Source organism: Gymnogyps californianus, chromosome 1, assembly GCF_018139145.2.
Source record: "Gymnogyps californianus isolate 813 chromosome 1, ASM1813914v2, whole genome shotgun sequence".
NCBI classification, from domain to species: domain Eukaryota; kingdom Metazoa; phylum Chordata; class Aves; order Accipitriformes; family Cathartidae; genus Gymnogyps; species Gymnogyps californianus.
This window is the reverse complement of record NC_059471.1, coordinates 134,879,532-134,898,736: the sequence shown is the minus strand read 5'-3', so window position 1 is coordinate 134,898,736 and position 19,205 is coordinate 134,879,532. Positions and strand designations below refer to the sequence as shown.

The window sequence follows — 19,205 nt, the reverse complement described above, 5'->3', positions numbered from 1 at the left end:
ACTGCTCCATAAGAAAGACATAGAGGTTGGAGAGGAAGAGTTGTGACATTCAGGGTTGAAAGGATGGGATGTGAGGAGGGAGGACAGAGATGAGGTATGATAACCCAGGTGGGAGAAGTGGCATACACTGGTAGCTAGTGCATGCCCTGAGTGACATGATTGATTCTTTCACATTCAGGATATGGGCCTGAAGGTTTTCACCAACTCTGCGCTACGGAAGCCAGTTCTGTGCAATGAAGACAAATCAGATATGGAAGATTATCCTGGCTATTTTGACTATGATTTCACCCATGTCAGTGGCCATGGCACAGGTAAAAGAAGGTTCATACTGTATCTCCAGTCCCAGTCTACCTGGTCTTCAAAACTGTTGCCTGTATAAAAGAACAGCCAGCACGTTGAGGTTTTTTTGGTGAATAGGTTTATGTGTCCCAGTTTGCCTCTAGTAATCTCTTTCTGACAGTCCTTGCAGTAGAGTCAATTCTCTCTCACTTAAGTACAGAGTGCATATAGAAAAGACAGGGAATACTGGGATGCTACTTCTTTCATAAACTGATACTAGTTTTTCAGGGTTTTTCAGGTCAGAACCTTTCATCAAATCACAATTCAATTAAATATTTAAAAGGAAATGCAAATGCAGAAAAATAATGGCAATTCCCAATGTCAAGAATTCACACAGCACTGTTAGCATACTTAGCACATAGTCTCCAAAGGTTTTATAGATCAGCAAGCATTATGATTATCTTTCTCCAAGTCAGATTGCTCAGCAAAAGAGCAAAACTAGCAGCCATAGGTTGCCACAAGGGAAATTGCTATTTAACACTAGGAAAAAGTTCTTCCCTATGGGAGTTGTGCTACACTAGAAGAGGTTCTCCAGGAGGTTTTGGAAACTCCATCACTGCAGGTTTTCAAAACTGAGCTGGACAATACTCTTGAGCAACATAATCTGACTTTGAAGTTAGTCCTACTTCAGGGAGATTGCACTAGAGAATTCCAGAGGTTCCTCCCAACGTAGATTTTTTCAATGATTCTGTGATTCTATGATTATAAGTTCAGCAAAATAAGAAAGTATTGTTATTTCCATGATACAGCTAGGAAATCTGACGTACCTCCATGCTAAATGAGTTATTGGACATCACAAGTGAGTCCATGGCAAAACTGGAAAGAGGACCTTGGTTCCTAATATCAGACCTGTAGTTTGACTATATGAACAGAAGTAGTTTTCCAATAGACTGGATATTCAGCTCCAGTTTTAACTACTGAACAGGGTAAAAATGATTGAGTTCTCAGGGAGGTTTGTAAAGCATTATAAGCTTTGGTGACAATACTGGCTACTGTTGCCCATTTGCAAATCAAAGAGAGCTACCGGTAGAGGATGGGGAACATGCCTTTCTAACTGGATGATGAGACCTTTCAATATGAAATGAAGTGAAATGTCTTGTGAAACAACTAAATTTTCTAGTATTTTCCCATGAGAAAAGAGAATAGATAGATAAGAAATTGTTTCTTCCCACGCCCTGTATCTGTTAGGATTTTCCTTTTTTATGGGAAAAAGAATGGAAAAATGCTCAAATGGAATACTTAGTGTTCATTTATGGTGTTGAACATGTCTGACGGCAGTTCAGATTCTTGTGGCCTGACCTCTCTAATGTTATAATTTAACCTTTCACAATCTTCTAGATGAGCTAAGGTTTCTTGCTGGGGGTGGTCTTAACACTGTTCGGAAATTCTTCCCTGAGACCTGGATTTGGGATCTGGTTCATACCAAGTGAGTATTTTTATTTTCACTTCTTACCTCCTATGTGGATTTTTGAGTTGATACATGTTGCCGAAATTAATTCTGAGAAGAAGCCATGGAACATATGTCTGCTCTGTAGATGCGGGTCTCCTTTTCCCATCTTGCTCAATGACCGTTGAGCTCCCAACCTCGTACACAGTGTCAAACCTACTTGACCTGTGAATGACAACTGTTCTGTGCTCTGCACCCCATCCTTCTGATGGGGAGAAAGAATAAGGTCTAAGAGTGAAATAAAAGCATTCGTTTAGGAGGGAACAGGAGCAAAACTTGTTATTTTTCATCAAATCTTTCATTCAGCAGCAGAAAATTCAGGTTATTTTGTTTTTCTTTCCAGACTATCACAGCATCTGCAATGAGACTATCTCCATCTTAACTATGCATCCAGGGACTGTTCTAGAACATTAATCCCAATTTATTGGTTCTAATCTGTATGTGTGGGCATTATGGTATTTAAACAAATGGTATTTCTAAATGAAAAAACTGAGTATTCTTCCAAGTGCTTTTTAACATGTAGTTCACCATCACCGTCATCTTTACTTCCAGATTTAGAATATTTTTTTAAAATATAGAGAGATATCTTGCAGAAAGTGGGATGAAAACAGAAGTACTAACTCAAGCAGGGAGCCTATTCTATAATTTGTCTTGAAAATGCCAAAGATTATTTCTCATTCTGTTTTTCTTATTTTCCTCAGTTCCAGGGGAGAGGTCAGTGTCTCTTACACCATTCCTGACACCATCACAGAATGGAAAGCCAGTGCTTTCTGTGTGCAGAATGATGCTGGGTTTGGCATCTCCTCACCTATTTCACTGACAGCATTCCAACCATTCTTTGTGGATCTCACTTTGCCATACTCTGTCATTCGAGGAGAAAAATTTAATTTAATAGCCAATGTCTTCAACTACCTCAACAAATGCATCCAGGTATATCAAGTTCCCTTTTACTTCCTATATGGCTTGTCTATTTCACAGAGATCCCAGCATTCTCCTGCATAATGGCCCAGAAATGCAGAAATAAGTGTTTAACTTACGCTTTAGCATGACACATTACTCTCTCACCCCGTCTCCCTGGACCTGTCCCTGTGTCATAACATTAGGAAAATGTGGCTGATGATCACTGTGGTTGGTCCACGGAAGATAAGAACTTGCTCCTTATCCCTACGTAATTTGGTTCTTCTTTTTGCTCCCGAAGGAGGAAATTGAGCAGAGGGTAGGGGTACTGTGCTGTGCAAAACAATACATACTGAGTATGTTGTATGTAGCAGTAACTCATAAGAAGACTTGACTAATGAGCACAGACACCTTGGTATACTTCTGTCAAAACCAGACACTAACAGTGAGCAGAAAAGAGGCAGGTTTGCCACTTCCTCAGAGAAATGCCCCATCCTTCTGTCCTAGTACCATCCCACAGATTCAGATGACAAATGGCTTCTCCAGCAAGTCTCCCTTGCTCTGCAGCCTAACTTTAGGGGCAGCCTACTTCATTTGTAATCTTGCTCCTTCTTTCTTTCTCTCAGATCAGTGCCATACTGGCAAAGTCGAGTGACTACGAGGCAGAAATCCTTTCACCGGAGGGCGACACAGCAAGGGTGTGTGCCAATGAAAGAAAAACCTATATTTGGGCTGTTAGCCCCCACAGTCTCGGTAAGTTTGTCTTTTCATCACCTTGATATATCCCTGTTTGATCTTTCTGCCTCTGTCACTCCCGCCCTTTAACGCAGCATCAATAATCCACAGGCAGGCATTTCTGGACAGCTCCATTAATTGCTCCACAAATTTAGTATTGGACCTCTGCTAAAGTTCCCTTAGACACACTGAATAAGCAGTGAATTGTTCTGGTGTTTTATCTCTTCTGATTTTTGGTAGTCCATTTCCTGTCCATTTTAGGAAGAACTCTTCACTTGCCACATTATGTATGAAAAACTGGCAGGATTTCATGTGCCTATGATCTTTCAGCTGATAGTTTTGCACCTAACCAACTGTATTCAGTAAGAATAAAATTTGCTAATAATTTTGGACTGGATTCTCAACGGGCAAAGAGGACATTGCTCCTTCCCAATTTTACAGCTGTGTTAATTCACACTGCCTTCAAGTCAACATGTTCTTTTAAAAAAAAGCAGTTACAATGGCTTGCATTTGTAAATGCCTCAAAAGTTGAAGTACAAAACCCCTTTAATTAGCAAAGATTCTTCTCAAAATGAACCACGGATGGACCTTTTCTTTAAAAGGTTGTTTCTAAAACCCTATAGTCAGTATGACTGATTTCCTTCAAACTCACTGGGAAAGATGCAAAGTTATAGGGAGATGAAAACTGGATATGCAGCGAAATAATACTGCAGAGCTGAAAAAAAGAAAGCTGCTGTCTCTCCCTGGTAACTCTGATAATAATGCATTTTGTTCCAAGTAAAAAACTCCTTTGGATTTCCAGTTTGCAATGATTGCAGGGGTGAAGTAAGCAACGCCTGCAAAGCTGCTCACTTTGGGGTTGCTCCTCAGTGCTGCAGCAGCACTGAGGCTGCTCCTCAGTGTTGTCCCTCAGTTAATAAATTCCATCTGAAGGAGAGAGGCAGCAGAGCTATAACCATTGCAACACTGCCATAGGCCAGAGAAAACTCAGCACAAGGCTAAGGAGAGATGGAGACTGGTAGTGAGTACTGTTAGTTTTTTGGCCAGGATCACCCCTATTTCATTGCTCATGCTAGGGCCCCAGGCAACCACTCCTTGCCACTAGCGGACAGATGTGGAGCCTTCATGAAATTTGTTTCTACTGAGCTGCCTTCAGAGAGAATACATTTCTCAGCAGTCCGTCAGCCTAGAAGAGGCAGTGAAAACCAGGGGTAACTGTAGACATTGAAGATAACTTTGTTTTCTTGGGCTGGTCGATGGCTTTCCAGGTGAGGTGAAATTCACGATTACTGCTGAGGCCAAACTGAATACCAGAGGTCCTGGTAACAGCACATCCCCAGCAGAGGAAACGATTCACAGGGACACCCTGATTCAAACCCTGCTTGTTGAGGTACGGTAGGAAATCTGCATGTGCTTTCTGCTTTGTGGAAACTGCAATTCCTATAGCTGTGGGTTAGAAGCAGTTAGCTAGTGTGAGGAGACAAGGCAGGTGACACAGATGGAGCTGTGTACGGTAGGCTTCTCCATGTGAAAATGAGACTGTAAATCACAATGATCAGTGGCATGCACTGTCCTTCTGCCACTGTCTCCTTCCTATGACCATGAGCATATATGTCCTGACACCCCACGGATGTCAGCAGAGATGTAGCCAGAAGGGAGGAGATTCCATACTTTACCTATAAGTGCCTTTAGCCTGTAACTCTAATACTGGGGAGGTCGGTGGAGGGCAGATATAAAAGGAAAAGGACTTATCTTGAGCATCATAAAGCAGCAGCTACATAGATTAGTTGGACTGAGTCCCTCTCAGAGGCTGGAAATACCTATTTTATAACTGCTTTCTAATAAGGAAGGTGCTCTGGACAGGTGTAGGGTAAAAGAGAGAGGGAGCCATGGACCAAGAGATATTCTAGTGGAGATATGGTAGGATTGGGTACAAGGGGTGCACCATCTGGATAGCCACATCCACATACTGTTTTACACCATTAAATTGTCACGGTTTCATGGTGATGTTCTACACTTTTCTTCCTCTTCCTCACCACTTCCTTGCAATCAAACAGCCTGAAGGTATTAAAAAGGAATTGACTCAGAGCTCCCTCGTCTGTACGAAAGGTAAGGCAAGTTCATTCATTCATTCATTCCAAGGAGTCAGTGGAACTGCTTCACTGTCTTGTAGGTTTTGTCCTACAAAACCAGAGAGCCTTCCAGGGGAGGAAAGAGGGTCTTAGGGTCAAGGTGCTGGGCTACAATTCAGGATTTTCAGACATACCTTTGACTCATTGGGCAAGCCTCTGCAGCATTTTCTTTACCCAGGCTGCAGATCGTAACAGTCACTGTAGTGATGCTTACAAAGTGAAGAGTTCTGGAAAAAAGATGATTTTAACAATTCTTGTTGTTACATTTTCTCATCAGGCATAATGAATTCTGAACCAGTGTCTCTCAGCCTGCCAAGAAACGTAGTGGAGGGATCAGCCAGAGCTTATTTTTCTGTCATTGGTAAGTTTAGTACTTAGACTAAAAACAAAAGTAAAAACAAAACATTTCTCTTGTGCTACACCAAGTGCCATCATGTATACATGTGCAAAACTAATGTAAAGTCGAGGAAATACTTAATCTTGATTTTAGAGGAAACATTTCCTACTTTGCAAAATGGCAGTGAAAGACAAAAGTCGCTTGGAATTCTCTCATAGGAAAAGAGGACAAAATTGTCAAATTATTTCAACTTATATTGTATTTCAGATTATACTGCATTAGCATATCCTGTTCTGTATAGTAAAACAGTTAATTCAGCTGAAAAGTAAGATAAGGCAGACTTTTTTGAAACAATTATTTTGATTTCTTAGAAAGAAGACTTCAGAACTTTGCTGACTGCATAATTTCAAATTTATGTTTTCATGTAATGAAAAACATTTGTCAGTTGATAAGTTCCCATAGCATAAGACTTTCAGGTCCCTATCAACTCTACTAATCTTAAAGTCATTATTAAGACTGACAGTTCTCTTCAGTGAAAATTTTTTGAGGTTCTGAACTCAGATTGCTTTCTAAACACAGTTGTTTTTGCATGCCTGGGTCAATGTGAGGTGTGCTGATACTGTGCAATACAGCCCCTGTAGCCCATCAGCATCATACCCCACACACCAATATCTCACATGTACACACAAAACGGGAAGCAGGTTGTAAAGGGCAGGGAAGTCTAACCCTTCTAAGGGTTCATAGCTGTTTTTCAGAACCCATGCCAGCCAATATTGGTGCTCAGTTTTTTCTCAAATTCTCAGTTTCTCCCAGGTGTCCAGCATCAAAATAAAAAATAAAAAATGGGGGCATTTCAGCCTTTCTTCTAAGCTGTGTCTTTGGTTACTGTGATTACTCTGTACTGGTCATTGCCCTTGGGTTCATAATAAGGTAATACAAAGCAATGTATAATGCTGTGTAGTAAAAACATGTTTGAACTGAACTGACTTCTTGTATCTTTCATTCTTCAGGAGACATTTTGGGTACAGCCCTGAGGAACATGGACAACCTCCTCCATATGCCTTATGGCTGTGGAGAACAGAACATGGCCTTGTTCACACCGAACATCTATGCCCTGGATTATCTGAATAAGACTGGGCAGCTGACTGAAGAGATTAGAGTCAAGGGTACTGGATATTTATCCACAGGTGAGAGGCTTTCAGATTCTTCCATCTAATATTGTGATTGTGTGCATTGAACTCTAAAGCTCTACATGGTGAACACTGATCTTTGAATTCTAGCACCACGTTTATTGCACAGGAGCAGGCAATGACAGCACCCCAAAGAAGCATGTCATACTTCCAGGAGCAAAAGCATCTAGAATTCATAGTGGCTGACATTATTCACCAGACATACATTACTTAATATTAAATCCAAAAGTCTTACTGCTTCAGTTGAATAAACAGCAGAACTAGTCTTTTTCTGTGATTAGAAAATATGTCGTCTTTATTGTGTTTTCAGGGTACCAAAAACAGCTATCATACAAACACCGGGATGGATCCTACAGCTCCTTTGGGACACATGATAGGGAAGGGAGTGTATGGTAAGTGATGACACTTTCTATTTCCCTAGCGCAGGATCTTTAGGCTTTGAAAAATGATCAAAGTATGAAGTGATTCTTATTTTTAATAGACTAAATGGACATAGCTCAATTAATTTGGATCCCCTAGTAAAGGAGAGATCAATAAACTGGAGAGAGTGCAACAAACGGATGATAAAATAATTGGGGGCTGCAGTACGTAATGTTCAAGGGGAGGCTGAAGGAACTGGGTTTGTTCAGCCTATAGAAGAGGAGGCTAATGGGGAATCTAGGTAAAGCTTTCCGCTACCTAGGTGGGGACTGTAGAAGAGAGAGTTAGACTCTTGTCAGGGGTGCACAGAGTAAGGACAAGGGTTTGTCCTTACTCAAGTTGCAACAGGGAAAACTCCAAGTGAGTAGAAGGAAAAAAAATCTTCCCCAGGAGAAGGCTGCAGCACTGAGACGAATGCCCAGAGAGGATGTGGATACCTCTATCCCTGGAGATTTTCACATGATTGGACAAGAGACTGAGCAACCTGACAGAGCTTTGAAGTTGGCCATAGTTTAAGCAGGTGGTTGGAGTGGAGACTTCCAGAGGTCCCTTCCCACCTAGTTTAATTCATAATTCTATTAATCAAGATAAGAACTTACTATCATCAATCATCAAGCTGTGTCTATACTTTACCCCTGCTCTGAAAGAATAGTTTCAGCACAGTAATGGAGAAACCTCAGGTCAGTTTTTAATATCAGGATTTTAACTATATCTTATTTATTTAAAACTTACAAAACACTTGTTTCTTTTACCTCAGACATTATGGAATTCATTTTATGTCATTTTCTATGCACATCCAGTTGCTGGTAAACCTTCTTGGTCTTGTTCACACCTTACCTGCTTTCTGTTTCTGGTTCACCTACAGGCTCACTGCCTTTGTGTACAAGTCATTTGCACAAGCCAGACGCTACATCTACATTGACGACAACGTCCAGTCTCAAAGTTTGATCTGGCTGGCAAGCAAGCAGAAGTCAGATGGCTGCTTTGAAAATGCTGAGTCACATTTCAACAATGCTTTGAAGGTAAATGAGACAAGTATAGTCCCAAGCTTCCAGTCCTGCCATTGGGATTGATTTGGATCATTTCTGCCAGACACAAGCTTATCACCACACCATTACTCTTCCTAGTACTGTTCTCCTGTGTCTCTCATGTACAAGCAGGGCATGATTATTATGTCTGCTATTGATGATGAGGTAGAAACAAGTAGAACTTTCTGAGTCAGAAGTCTCAGGTTTTATTTTCCACCACTGCATTATGTGTTCAGCCACAGGCTATAATGTGCTTTATTGCATATGTGCAAAAGGCAAGAAAATGCATGAAATAATTTTGGCTTTTTCCTGAGTGAACTTGATCTTTCTTGCTCCTGTGCACACAGGGAGACAGAAATTACTTCTGATCTCAAATCTAACTGATATCTGAACTATGAATTAATTCATATTTTGTTTCTTTCTAGGACATCTGTACTGACCTGTTCTTTCCTTGTTTTTTCTTCAGGATGGAGAGGAAGGTGAATACTCACTCACAGCCTATGTTGTGGCAGCGTTGCTGGAGGCTGGACACTCTGCTGCGGTAGGTATTTGATGCTGTTATGGTCTATTAGTCCGGTCAGCCATTTGTCAAACAGTGCACAAGTCATAGTCCTCACATCTGTATTCTTTAACAATGTGGTAAATACTGATTGTAGGACAGTAGGGTCAGCTGAGGAAACCTGTTTCCAGAACCCTGCAGTTGCTGTAAGTATTTGATGAGAGTTACAAATCAGTTATGTATCTAGTTCCTATGGATTAATTTGAAAAATCCCTGAGGAACCCAGTTGTGTTAAACAATGGTAGTCTATGTAGGTGCAAAATCCAGACTGAATTTGCCCATTCCACCCAGAGTCCAGTTTGGAAATTTCTCTGAATTTGCCCAGTCCAAAGTCCAAGCTATCCAAATCTTCAGTCCTACAAACTCTCTCTGTGCGTTTAGACCCAAGCTGTGTTTCCATTTCCCTATGTCATTGTTAATAACAGAAGGAAACAATGAGCTGCTGGTTGGAATACTAGGCACGGGGGAATGAGAGCTGAGTTCTGTTCTCTGTAATATACTTCCTGCATGTCCTTGAGACCCCGTTTTTTTGCTGACTTTGTTCTTTATAAAATGGGGAAGATGAGAATTTTTCCCAATCTGACAAATATGTTCTAGGCATGGTGAGTTTTGCAGGTCCCTCAGATACTGTGGTATGGGGCATCATTTAAGTATCTGAGACCAGCAGGATAAAAACATAGTGCAGAATCAAATAGTTCTTCAGCAACATTAAATTAGTTCCCAATATCTTCATAAGAAGCTCCAAAACCTGGTGACACATCTATAAGTGAAGCTGCACAGACAGGACATGGTTAGTAGTGTGCTGGTGATGTTTGAGCTGAAGTAGAGCTCACAGAGATAGTCTGTAAGGCTAAAAGGGCTGAAGAGTTATCTTGATAGCTATAGCTAGCAAATGAGTCATATATCCATCTGAGAGACCCTGCTTCATCATGAGGTCTCAATACACTTTACACAGTTCTGTAAAAATGATCCACATTTTAGAGCTAAAGCAACCAAGGGACAAAGGATTCACCTGCATAAGGTCATCTCGCAGGTCAGGAAAAGAACCAGTGCTCTGGTAGTCTGGGCATGCTGCCTCTAAATAAATGCAGAAAGAAGGCAGCAGCACTGGAAGGGCATTTTTTACAGGATGCACACTGTAGGCCCTTAAACATGCCATGGATCATATATATTTTTAGCATGAAAGGTCAGTGATGGCAACTTAAGCAGTGGTGGAAGTATTTAAAGAGAAGTTGAGACACAAATCCAAGTACCTGACAACCCTACTATGTTTTGCATTACTAGCATCCTGTCATTGAAAGTGGCATGAACTGTTTGGAGACTGCATTTGGCAATGGAGTCCACAACCTGTATAACCAGGCCCTCTTTGCCTATGCTTATGGCTTAGCTGGCAAAGAGAAAAGACGCCAATTCTTCCTTGAGAAGCTGGACAAGACAGCTACCAGAGATGGTAAGTGCAGTATGGCCATGATACAGGCAATACAGCTGATGGAATGACCTGTGGTATGATGTAAGCTATTCTGATGTACAGTTTTCTTATTCATGCTGCTCCCTTCCGATTTCATGCCTGCTATGCTACTGAATTTATCACTATGAACTTCTCTGTCTGTCTCTTTTGGCTTCACAAAAGATTGAGCTGTGGCCTGATTTTCTTAGAATTATGAAATAATGTAGGTGGGGAGAGACCCTTGGAAGTCTCAGTCCAAGGTAGTGGAAGATTGTACCTAGTTTCCCCATTAGCCTCCTCTTCTACACACTAAACAAACCCAGTTCCCTTGACTATGTATGTGCTCCAGTCCGCGACTGCCTTAGCATCCTTCTGCTGCACTGCCTTCACTTCAACCCCTCTTTGACTTATACAGCCCCCTTTTATTAATTCCCTTTCCATCCCTTCCTGTTTTCTTTTCCATCTTGGAACTAAAACTTATCCAGTTCAGGACACTGATGGCTGAAAGACTTTTGGGTAAAGGCAGAGAGGGAATTGTATGCCTGTCTCCCACATGATACTGTAGTGAATTAACCAGCAAGTAATTTTTCCATGCGTTTCACACCCCACTTCTCTGTTTTCAGGTGGTTCAGTTCATTGGCAGAGAGAAAATAAGCCACCAGCAGAACATGTCCCTGTCTTCTATTCCCGCGCCCCTTCTGCTGAGATTGAAATGACCAGCTATGTGCTCCTGGCTTTGCTCAACAAAGCCAAATTCACTCCAGAAGACTTATCTTACATGTCTCGCATTGTGTACTGGCTTGTCAAACAACAGAACCCATATGGCGGTTTCTCCTCCAGCCAGGTAACAACTGGGTGTGGTAAAAAGAAAGCTTCTGGGAGCAGTCCAGCCTGCAAGCTGGATCTTGATAGTATGACATATCCTCCTGACTGCATATTCATTTGAACAATATTTGATAAATGGTGCTCACGTAAGTCTCCTTGTCAGGGCACATCATACTCTTCATAGGCAGCTTCATAAATATTTTAGCTTCAGGAAGTGGGAATTTACCTGAGTTTCAACTTAGCAGTAGACAGCAGTCACTGTTGACATAGCATTATCCCAGGTTTTCTGGGATAATTCAAATCTATTGCCCCAGAACTCGTATCTTGTCTCCTTAGCTCTTTGCATAGTCCCCCTCCATTTATGAGCACTGACAAAGTGTCAGGGAAATAGGAGCTGTGCTAATCTCATGCACCATCTTACTGCTGGGTATCCATCTAATTAGGGATCATGTTGTTCTTTTCAGGACACTGTTGTTGCTCTCCAAGCTTTAGCCCAGTATGGATACCTCACCTTCTCTAAAAACAGTCTTAACACAGTCAAAGTCAACTTCATGGAGTCCCCCAGTAAGACTTTCCAGGTGAATGATAAGAACCGCTTCTTACTGCAGCAGGCTTCCTTACCCACTATTCCAGGGAATTACAGTGTGGAAGTGAATGGCACTGGCTGTGTCTATCTGCAGGTAAGCAAGCTGGAAACTCAGCACCACCCCTTTGAGAACTAAGCAGGGGGTCCTCCATACCTCATTCCTCTCCATACCTCATGCCAAAGCCACAAAAGCCTGTAAGTCTGTGACCATCTCACACTTCCCATCTCTTTTAGACCACCCTGAGATACAACGTTCACTTGCCAAAAAAAGTTGCAGGATTTTCTCTCTCTGTACGGCTGGCCAATGTATCCTGCACAGGCAACTTCCCACCAAAGTTCGATCTTGTCCTCTCCACCAGGTAACTTCCTCTTATTGACCTACCCCCTTGCATTCACAGTTTGGTAAAGCATCCAACGAAGGATTTAAGTACAGGTTAACTGCTACTGTGCAGCTGCAAGAAGACAAACAGGATCACTGGGAGCTGAAAATGCCATTCACTGGTCTCGTCTCTATTTGCAGACCAGACTAACAGAACTTTTCTCATTTTAGTTACACAGGAAACCGCAACGTTTCCAACATGGCCATTATTGACGTAAAGATGCTCTCAGGTTTTGTTCCTGTAAGATCTTCCCTGAAAAAGGTAAAGAATGGGAGCATAGGGAATGGTAAACTCTGAAAATATAGGAAGTTGATAAAAATAGTCTCTGATTAGCAAATTGGAGCGCCATGGGAATTCTGCAGAGTCCCTGGGCGTAGCCTTCTGTCACATACTCTGTGTCTCTAGACTTGTAGCTGTTCATTTGTTGAAGACAAATCTGTTAGGAGTTGCCAGATCCAGTAGCTCAACAGAGGTGAGACTGCTGCAGCTTCATATCCCCAGGTCCAGCCAACAGCAAGGCTGAGTGTGTATTCCCAATAGGCAGACATGCACACTATACATATATATACCTATATACCTATATACCTATATACCTATATACATATATACATGGCTGGCCACACAGATCAACAGAGACAGAAAAGACAGCACTTACACAAACACAGATAGCACAAATGGCCTTATCCTGTTCCCCTTTCTGGCTGATCAGACTGAAACCTCATTTGTGGAAAAGAGAAATAAATATATATATATATATGTATACACACACACATATATACATGCAAATACACAACGTGAATCCCTCTGACCTCAGACACTCAGTCTGCCCAGTAGCTGCCCCTGGATCCTTGATCTACCCGGTCGCTGGCACCTGGACATGTGCACCCTCGAGGCTGCAGCCCCACTCCAGTGGTTCCTGTGATCTGTAGTCCCCTCTTCAGTGGCTGGCGCTCCATACACACACATGCATACAGAACAGAGCACCCCTCACCCATGAAAATAATCAGGAAGAGTTTAATAAGAAGGCAGGAGAGACTGTAGTGACCAGGTCCAGGGCATGGCCAGACAAGTGTGCTGACCACCAACCTGTTTACGTGCAACTGGCCCTTTTTATCCCATTTTTCCACCCTTTTCCCTCCCAATCAGACTTTATCTCTCCCTTTGTTACTTCTGGCTCTTCCCCTAAACATCCTGTAATAACTCTTTCTTGAGTCCCAGCACCCCTTAATCAGCCCTGTGCCCCTGTAGGCAGCATTCCCCTTAAGTCTGTAAGGTGATTCAGGGATACTCTGCTGTTGACTCACCTGGTGGGTCTCACTCCCCCACAATGGGGCTGGTCACTGCCCTCTGGCAGCCCCGGGGGGGGGGAGCCAGGTCAGGGTGCTCCGGTGGCTCTGCTCAGGTTACTGGGGTTTCCCTGTGCTCCTTAGTGTTTGTGTGTATGAGTCTTTAATCACATAACCTAACAGAATCTACGTAAGAAATACTTCTGCCATAATTGCTCAAATGGGCATTTTGCAATGTTATCCCTTTGACATGGTTGTTCCTTCCTTTACAGCACAGTTTAACAAAGAAAAAGTGGGTATTGCTCTTCCTTTACTATCCAGGAATTTGGTCATGATGATGACAATGCTGGGGAGAGCACTGATAAGCACCTCGTTTCAGTTCCTAGTGCAATTTAGGTTCTGCAACAGATGTGTTAGCTTCAAGCCATGAGCCGTAATCTTCAAGTAGATAAAAAGAAGAATGCAATTCATTGTAGAGTCTGCTCATAGCTTGGTGCATTTATAATCATTCAGCATTCAGGTCTGAATTTCTTTTCTGGCTAGAACTGTATGAAATTCATAACTTTTCTTTGGAAGATTTTTCCATTGAGTTGTTACGCTCTTTGGCATCCTATTCCTCTTTATATGTACTTGGGAAAAAATAGCTGGTTTTTAACGTTTGGAATATTTTGGGTTAGTGTATTTTTATAGTAAAATAATCTTGCTAATAGGCATTTCTAAAATTTTTTTAAACTTTTGGCTTTTAAAATATACAATGGACTAGCAAGTGAGTCAGCTTAAGCTGCAGAAATGGTTGTGTAATTGTAAATTCTCATTTAAATGAGAGCACTCTTAAGTTAATGATAAAAGTCACACGCACCAAAGCTGACTAGTAAAAATATTTATCATTGTTAGTTGTTTGCACTCGTCATATGAAAATACTCAACTTGCATTTCTTATTTTGGCCACGAGATGGCGGGGTGGCACAAGAGGAGCATGGCAGCCACTTTAAACGTATTTTGCTATCGAATAGTTATTTCTAAGTCTCTTTGGCAAGTCTCCTATGTTAACATTGCTGTCGTTTGCCTTATTTAAAGCTTCAGTACCAGAATTCTGTTGTGGCTCGTGTAGACATCAAGAACAACCATATCTTCATCTACCTTCAGAAGGTAAGTTTGGGAAGGGTTTTTTTGGTTTTATTAAATTGGAAGTTTAAAACAGGCTCCCAGATAAAAGAAAAATCACATTAAAAGCAGATTAGCAATACACATGTCTTAAAGACGTAAAGGGACTTCACTTAGTCCAACATCAAATATATATACACAGTAGTTGTAGTCTACAGTGAAGAGATATGCATTTACTACTTTTTGTGAAGAATGCTGTATGATTAAATAGCATTTCACAAACATAGCTAAGTTGCATTCCATATTGCAAAAGTTCCCAGTCTACATAATATTCCTCAGCTTCTAAATGATGCTTCTCATCAGTTGATCTGAGAGTGTTTTACAGGGAGTCAGTATCATCCCCTCCCTTTTAGAGATATTTAGAATCATAGAATAGTTTGATTTCTGTATGAAAAGAATAGTCCTTCCACATCAATGACATTAATAAAGGGAATGAGAAAGGAGAAAGATGAAAATCAAAACACAAAGGATCTTAAAATACCGAGAAGGGAAGGAGAGAGGAAGCAAAAAGAAATAGTAATGGTATCTACCTCTCAAACAGTAATTTTTATTAGTTGGTCTCCAAGGATCTAATAAGGAAGATTGGAGTCAGTATTCTGAATTCACAGAGAAGCTGAGATGTTGAGATGTGAAAAGTTTACCCAGCAGGGCATCAGTGATGCAGAAAGTTCTCCAGAGCCCCTCTCCATGGCTCCATTCCTATAAAGAGGTCAGCAAGATATAAACAAGGACAAAGGGAGAAGAGAACAGGGGCACAGTCCCAGGCACACAAGAGAAAGCTTGAGAAGCTGAGGAAGATGAGTAAGGAGGAAAGTTTGGGACATTTGGCTGCAAGAGTGTGGAATGAGGAACAGAATGACAGGGGAGGATGGAGATCTTGAGTTCAAAGTGATTAAAAAGAAAAGTGGGGAGAAGATTCATAGGAGTGCTGAAGGTGATTTTAGCTGGGAAAAGGCAAGGAAAGAAACTAACAGCAACTTTCAATGACAGAATGAATGCTGAAGTGCTGAAAGCCGCGGTAACCACGGAATGGTTGGGGTAATTGGCAATGGAAATACAAAGAGGAAGAAAGAAAAGAGCACGCAATTTTAGCAACAAAACATATTTAGCAATAACTTTTAGACAATTATCTGATTTGACATCAGGTTTACAATCTGGAGAGAACTGTAGAATGGCACTTTGTCACCCAGTATGACCCAGAAATTCATCTGTTCAACCTCAGCCTCAGGGGTAGATATGAAAAGAAAAAGTCTGATGCATTTTCTTGTCTTGCCATTTCCAGGTCTCCCAGAAGGAAATCACCTTCTCCTTCAGTGTGGAGCAAAGCCTGCCTATCTCAGATATCAAACCAGTGCCAGTACATATATACGATTACTATGAAACAGGTAGGTGACCTCAATAGGCCTGAGCAAAACCTGTGAAATCAAAGTACTGATCTCAGCATTTACAAGGTGTGGACAGCGGATTTTCCCTTGCGCTTTCTGTGCAAGCTTCTCTTTTCCACATTTGCTGCCTTTGTTTCTCAGGAGAGACAAGTGGAGAGCAAGCTAGCAGTTCTGCTGCTTTTGATTACTAGACTGCAAAGGGTTTGCAGAGGATAGACAGTTTCTGCCTCCCTGTCTTTTCATTTCTTGCTTCATTCCAACATAAAGCAGATTAGAAAGCGATACATCAGGAGCTGCTTTCTTACAAACTACATACAGAAAGAAGTGTAGTTCCACTTTCCTTCCACAGTTTGAACCTGATGGTTAAAATCAATAACTCAAAGGCAGCAGTGTTCCTGACTTACCTGATCTGGATTATCTCATATTTTTGCTTTATATTGCCATAGTAGGCTGCAATCAAAGAACTCTTCCTTAGTGGAATTTAAATACTTTAATAAAGTAGGAATGACAGTCCCACTGAACTCAGGAGGAGTTTAGGCACCTGACTAGAAAATCAAGTTACTGACCACCTTTCTCCATCTGGCGTCAAGGAACTACAATTGCATCAGACATTACACAGTTGTGGAACTTATGTTATCAAAACTGTGGCTCAGACTTCCCCGTGCTTTTCTCAAGCTTGGCACAACCTTTGGGAACTGCATACTAGCAAATTAGCAGCAGTATCCAGATAATTGACCCTGGAGTGCATGTTCTGCCACCTGATCCACATCTTGCGTGGTCACAGCAATGATGTGTCCTGACAAACACGGCCAGGGAGTGCATTGGGCTCTGACTGTGCACCCCTGCAACTGGGTGCCTTGACAACTGGAAGACTACCACAACATCTATCAAATGTTTTCTAGTTCATAATATGTTAATCACAGGTGCACATGGACTGGGGTCAGAATGATTTTTCACTCTCATGCAAATGTCATCTTCCTTTCTTCTTTCCAGATGAATATGCCCTTGCAGAATACAAAACACCCTGCTCCCTGCCTTCCAGCTGAAATCAGGTATGTGCCAGGAGAAGTAATGGTTCAGAAGGTATCAGGCAAGCATTTGTAGAGGATAAGAGACTTGGTTGTTTCTGGGAGGGCAATGAAAGCACATAGTAGAATGAGGAATAAGCAAATCCCAAATTGCAGTAGATCAGAATGGCCCATTCTGGCCCACGCTTCAAAAGAGCTTGGGGTCAGTGTGGATCAGAAACTCCAGATAAAGTGCTTTTCCTAATAAGGGAGATGATACTATGCAATTGTTAACCCTGACCATTCATCTCTTTGGAAACTCATGACATATATTCCAGTGGAAGCTTTGTGTGAAGGTAAACTCCTGAAACATGCATTCTTGGCCACAGATTCCTCTTATGAAATCCGAGATCAAGAGAATAATCTGCTGCTGCTGCTGCTTCTGTAGATTTTATTTGTTTCGGTCTTTCCATTGACACTGAAGGAAGATTCTGAAGAAATTACTTTGATCCTCACCTTTTTCAGTGATTGAACTGAACCCTTTACGGATGTCAGAATTCTAGCCACAGGAAGACAACTTTTATGCAGTTTTTGCCTCTATTTGGAAAGAAAGTTTTTCTTCAGATTAACATCTCATATTTTGCTGCTCTTTGTAATAAAACCTTCTGATTGGCAATGCTATTTGTCCCAGTCTCCAATACTTGTTGCATCTAGAACTGGGTGCTGTAAGGTATTTCATAAGCTAAAAAATCATACCTTGGACAGGTGAAGCAATGACAATGACATCCTGACATCAGTGACATCTTGTGGCACAGACAGAATCGGGGCCCTGGCCTATGTGATGGAAGCTTTCTACCCAAAGCCTAACGGTGGGAGAAACTAGAGAGCTGTAACACAGAAACTGTTTGAAAAGGAGTTAGGGAGGCATGGTGAATCCAATAGAGCCCTTGGAGTGAGAAAAATGAGAAGATTTGGAGGGAGTGAAAAATAAAGAGAGCCACAAGGAGCTTATGATGGGGTGGCAAAGTACAAGAAATTTCCTGTCGTGCTTTCTGCATTTAGCGAATAGGTACAGCAGACAGCCACACACTGTGGCTACTGTCCCTCACAGCCTGCAGAGACCTGACATGACCTTCGTCCTGACCAGATCACACTGGTGGAAGGACACAGAAACCAACCACATATCCATAGCAATCTGAGCAGACATCTGCCAATTGAACCATATCACTGAGCTGCTGTTTCTTCAGTTGGGGTGTTAGATATAGTCCTAGTTACAGTCTTGGAAGAGACTAGCTTATCATGAAAATGGGCTTCTCAAAGCAGATTTTGATTCCTATAAACGCTTTAATCGACAGCAATATGCCTGCTGTGAGGCTGACCACACAAAAGCACAAGAGGTGGTAGGAGAGGAGCAGCCCTTTGCACATCCTGAGAGCACTGTTCAGTAGGGTGTCAGGCTTGCCCAGAGATGGCTCAAGTGAAACTAACGCTACTGCACTGAGTAGTGCAGGAACCTTTGTGCTAAGGGACAACAATGACAGAGACCCACAGGCTCAATGTAATCCCAGAAAGATGCAAAAGAAATTTGGAAGCTGTAGAAGGACATAAATGTTGGTTTGGAAGGGACCTGTGGAGGACATCAACTGAAACCTCCTGTTCTAAGCAGAACCATGCAGTAGAAACCTGCCACTCAAAGGAGACAGTTGCAAAGGAAGAATCTCCACTGCCTTCCCAGGACCTCAGCACTGGCCTGAGGGATGCAAGCTCTGTAAGATGAGGTCCAACTGTGAGCAGTGTATCAAGATGCATGACTCAGGCAACAGAAGACACCCAGACCTCCAGGCAGACCTGTCCATCAGGTCTGCACTGCACTTACTGCTGTAGTTCCAAACAATTCACTAAATGTTAGTTCTCCTTGCAGCCAAAAGCAGTCATGCATAGGTCCTTCATTGCACTGTAAAAGGCAGTCATCCAGGAGGTTCCCTAAGGAAAGACCCAAGGGGTGGGAAAGAAAGAAATGAAGTACATTTTACATGAAAGCT

General features: G+C 41.9%; 1 protein-coding gene across 1 annotated transcript in view; it reads left to right on the top strand.

Moving 5' to 3' along the window:
* LOC127024655 (ovostatin-like) overlaps positions 1-17,202 on the top strand; it is a 31,752-nt gene extending 14,550 nt beyond the window's left edge. Inside the window, exons 18-36 of the mRNA XM_050909255.1 lie at positions 179-311; positions 1,678-1,765; positions 2,488-2,716; positions 3,310-3,436; positions 4,687-4,808; positions 5,476-5,527; positions 5,828-5,911; positions 6,898-7,074; positions 7,388-7,469; positions 8,363-8,519; positions 8,992-9,066; positions 10,369-10,534; positions 11,155-11,375; positions 11,821-12,036; positions 12,177-12,301; positions 12,493-12,583; positions 14,685-14,756; positions 16,054-16,156; positions 17,150-17,202. Coding sequence (XP_050765212.1) covers positions 179-311; positions 1,678-1,765; positions 2,488-2,716; positions 3,310-3,436; positions 4,687-4,808; positions 5,476-5,527; positions 5,828-5,911; positions 6,898-7,074; positions 7,388-7,469; positions 8,363-8,519; positions 8,992-9,066; positions 10,369-10,534; positions 11,155-11,375; positions 11,821-12,036; positions 12,177-12,301; positions 12,493-12,583; positions 14,685-14,756; positions 16,054-16,156; positions 17,150-17,202 — 2,373 coding nt within the window. The remainder of the gene's footprint in view (positions 1-178; positions 312-1,677; positions 1,766-2,487; positions 2,717-3,309; positions 3,437-4,686; positions 4,809-5,475; positions 5,528-5,827; positions 5,912-6,897; positions 7,075-7,387; positions 7,470-8,362; positions 8,520-8,991; positions 9,067-10,368; positions 10,535-11,154; positions 11,376-11,820; positions 12,037-12,176; positions 12,302-12,492; positions 12,584-14,684; positions 14,757-16,053; positions 16,157-17,149) is intronic.
* Positions 17,203-19,205: the final 2,003 nt, after the last annotated feature.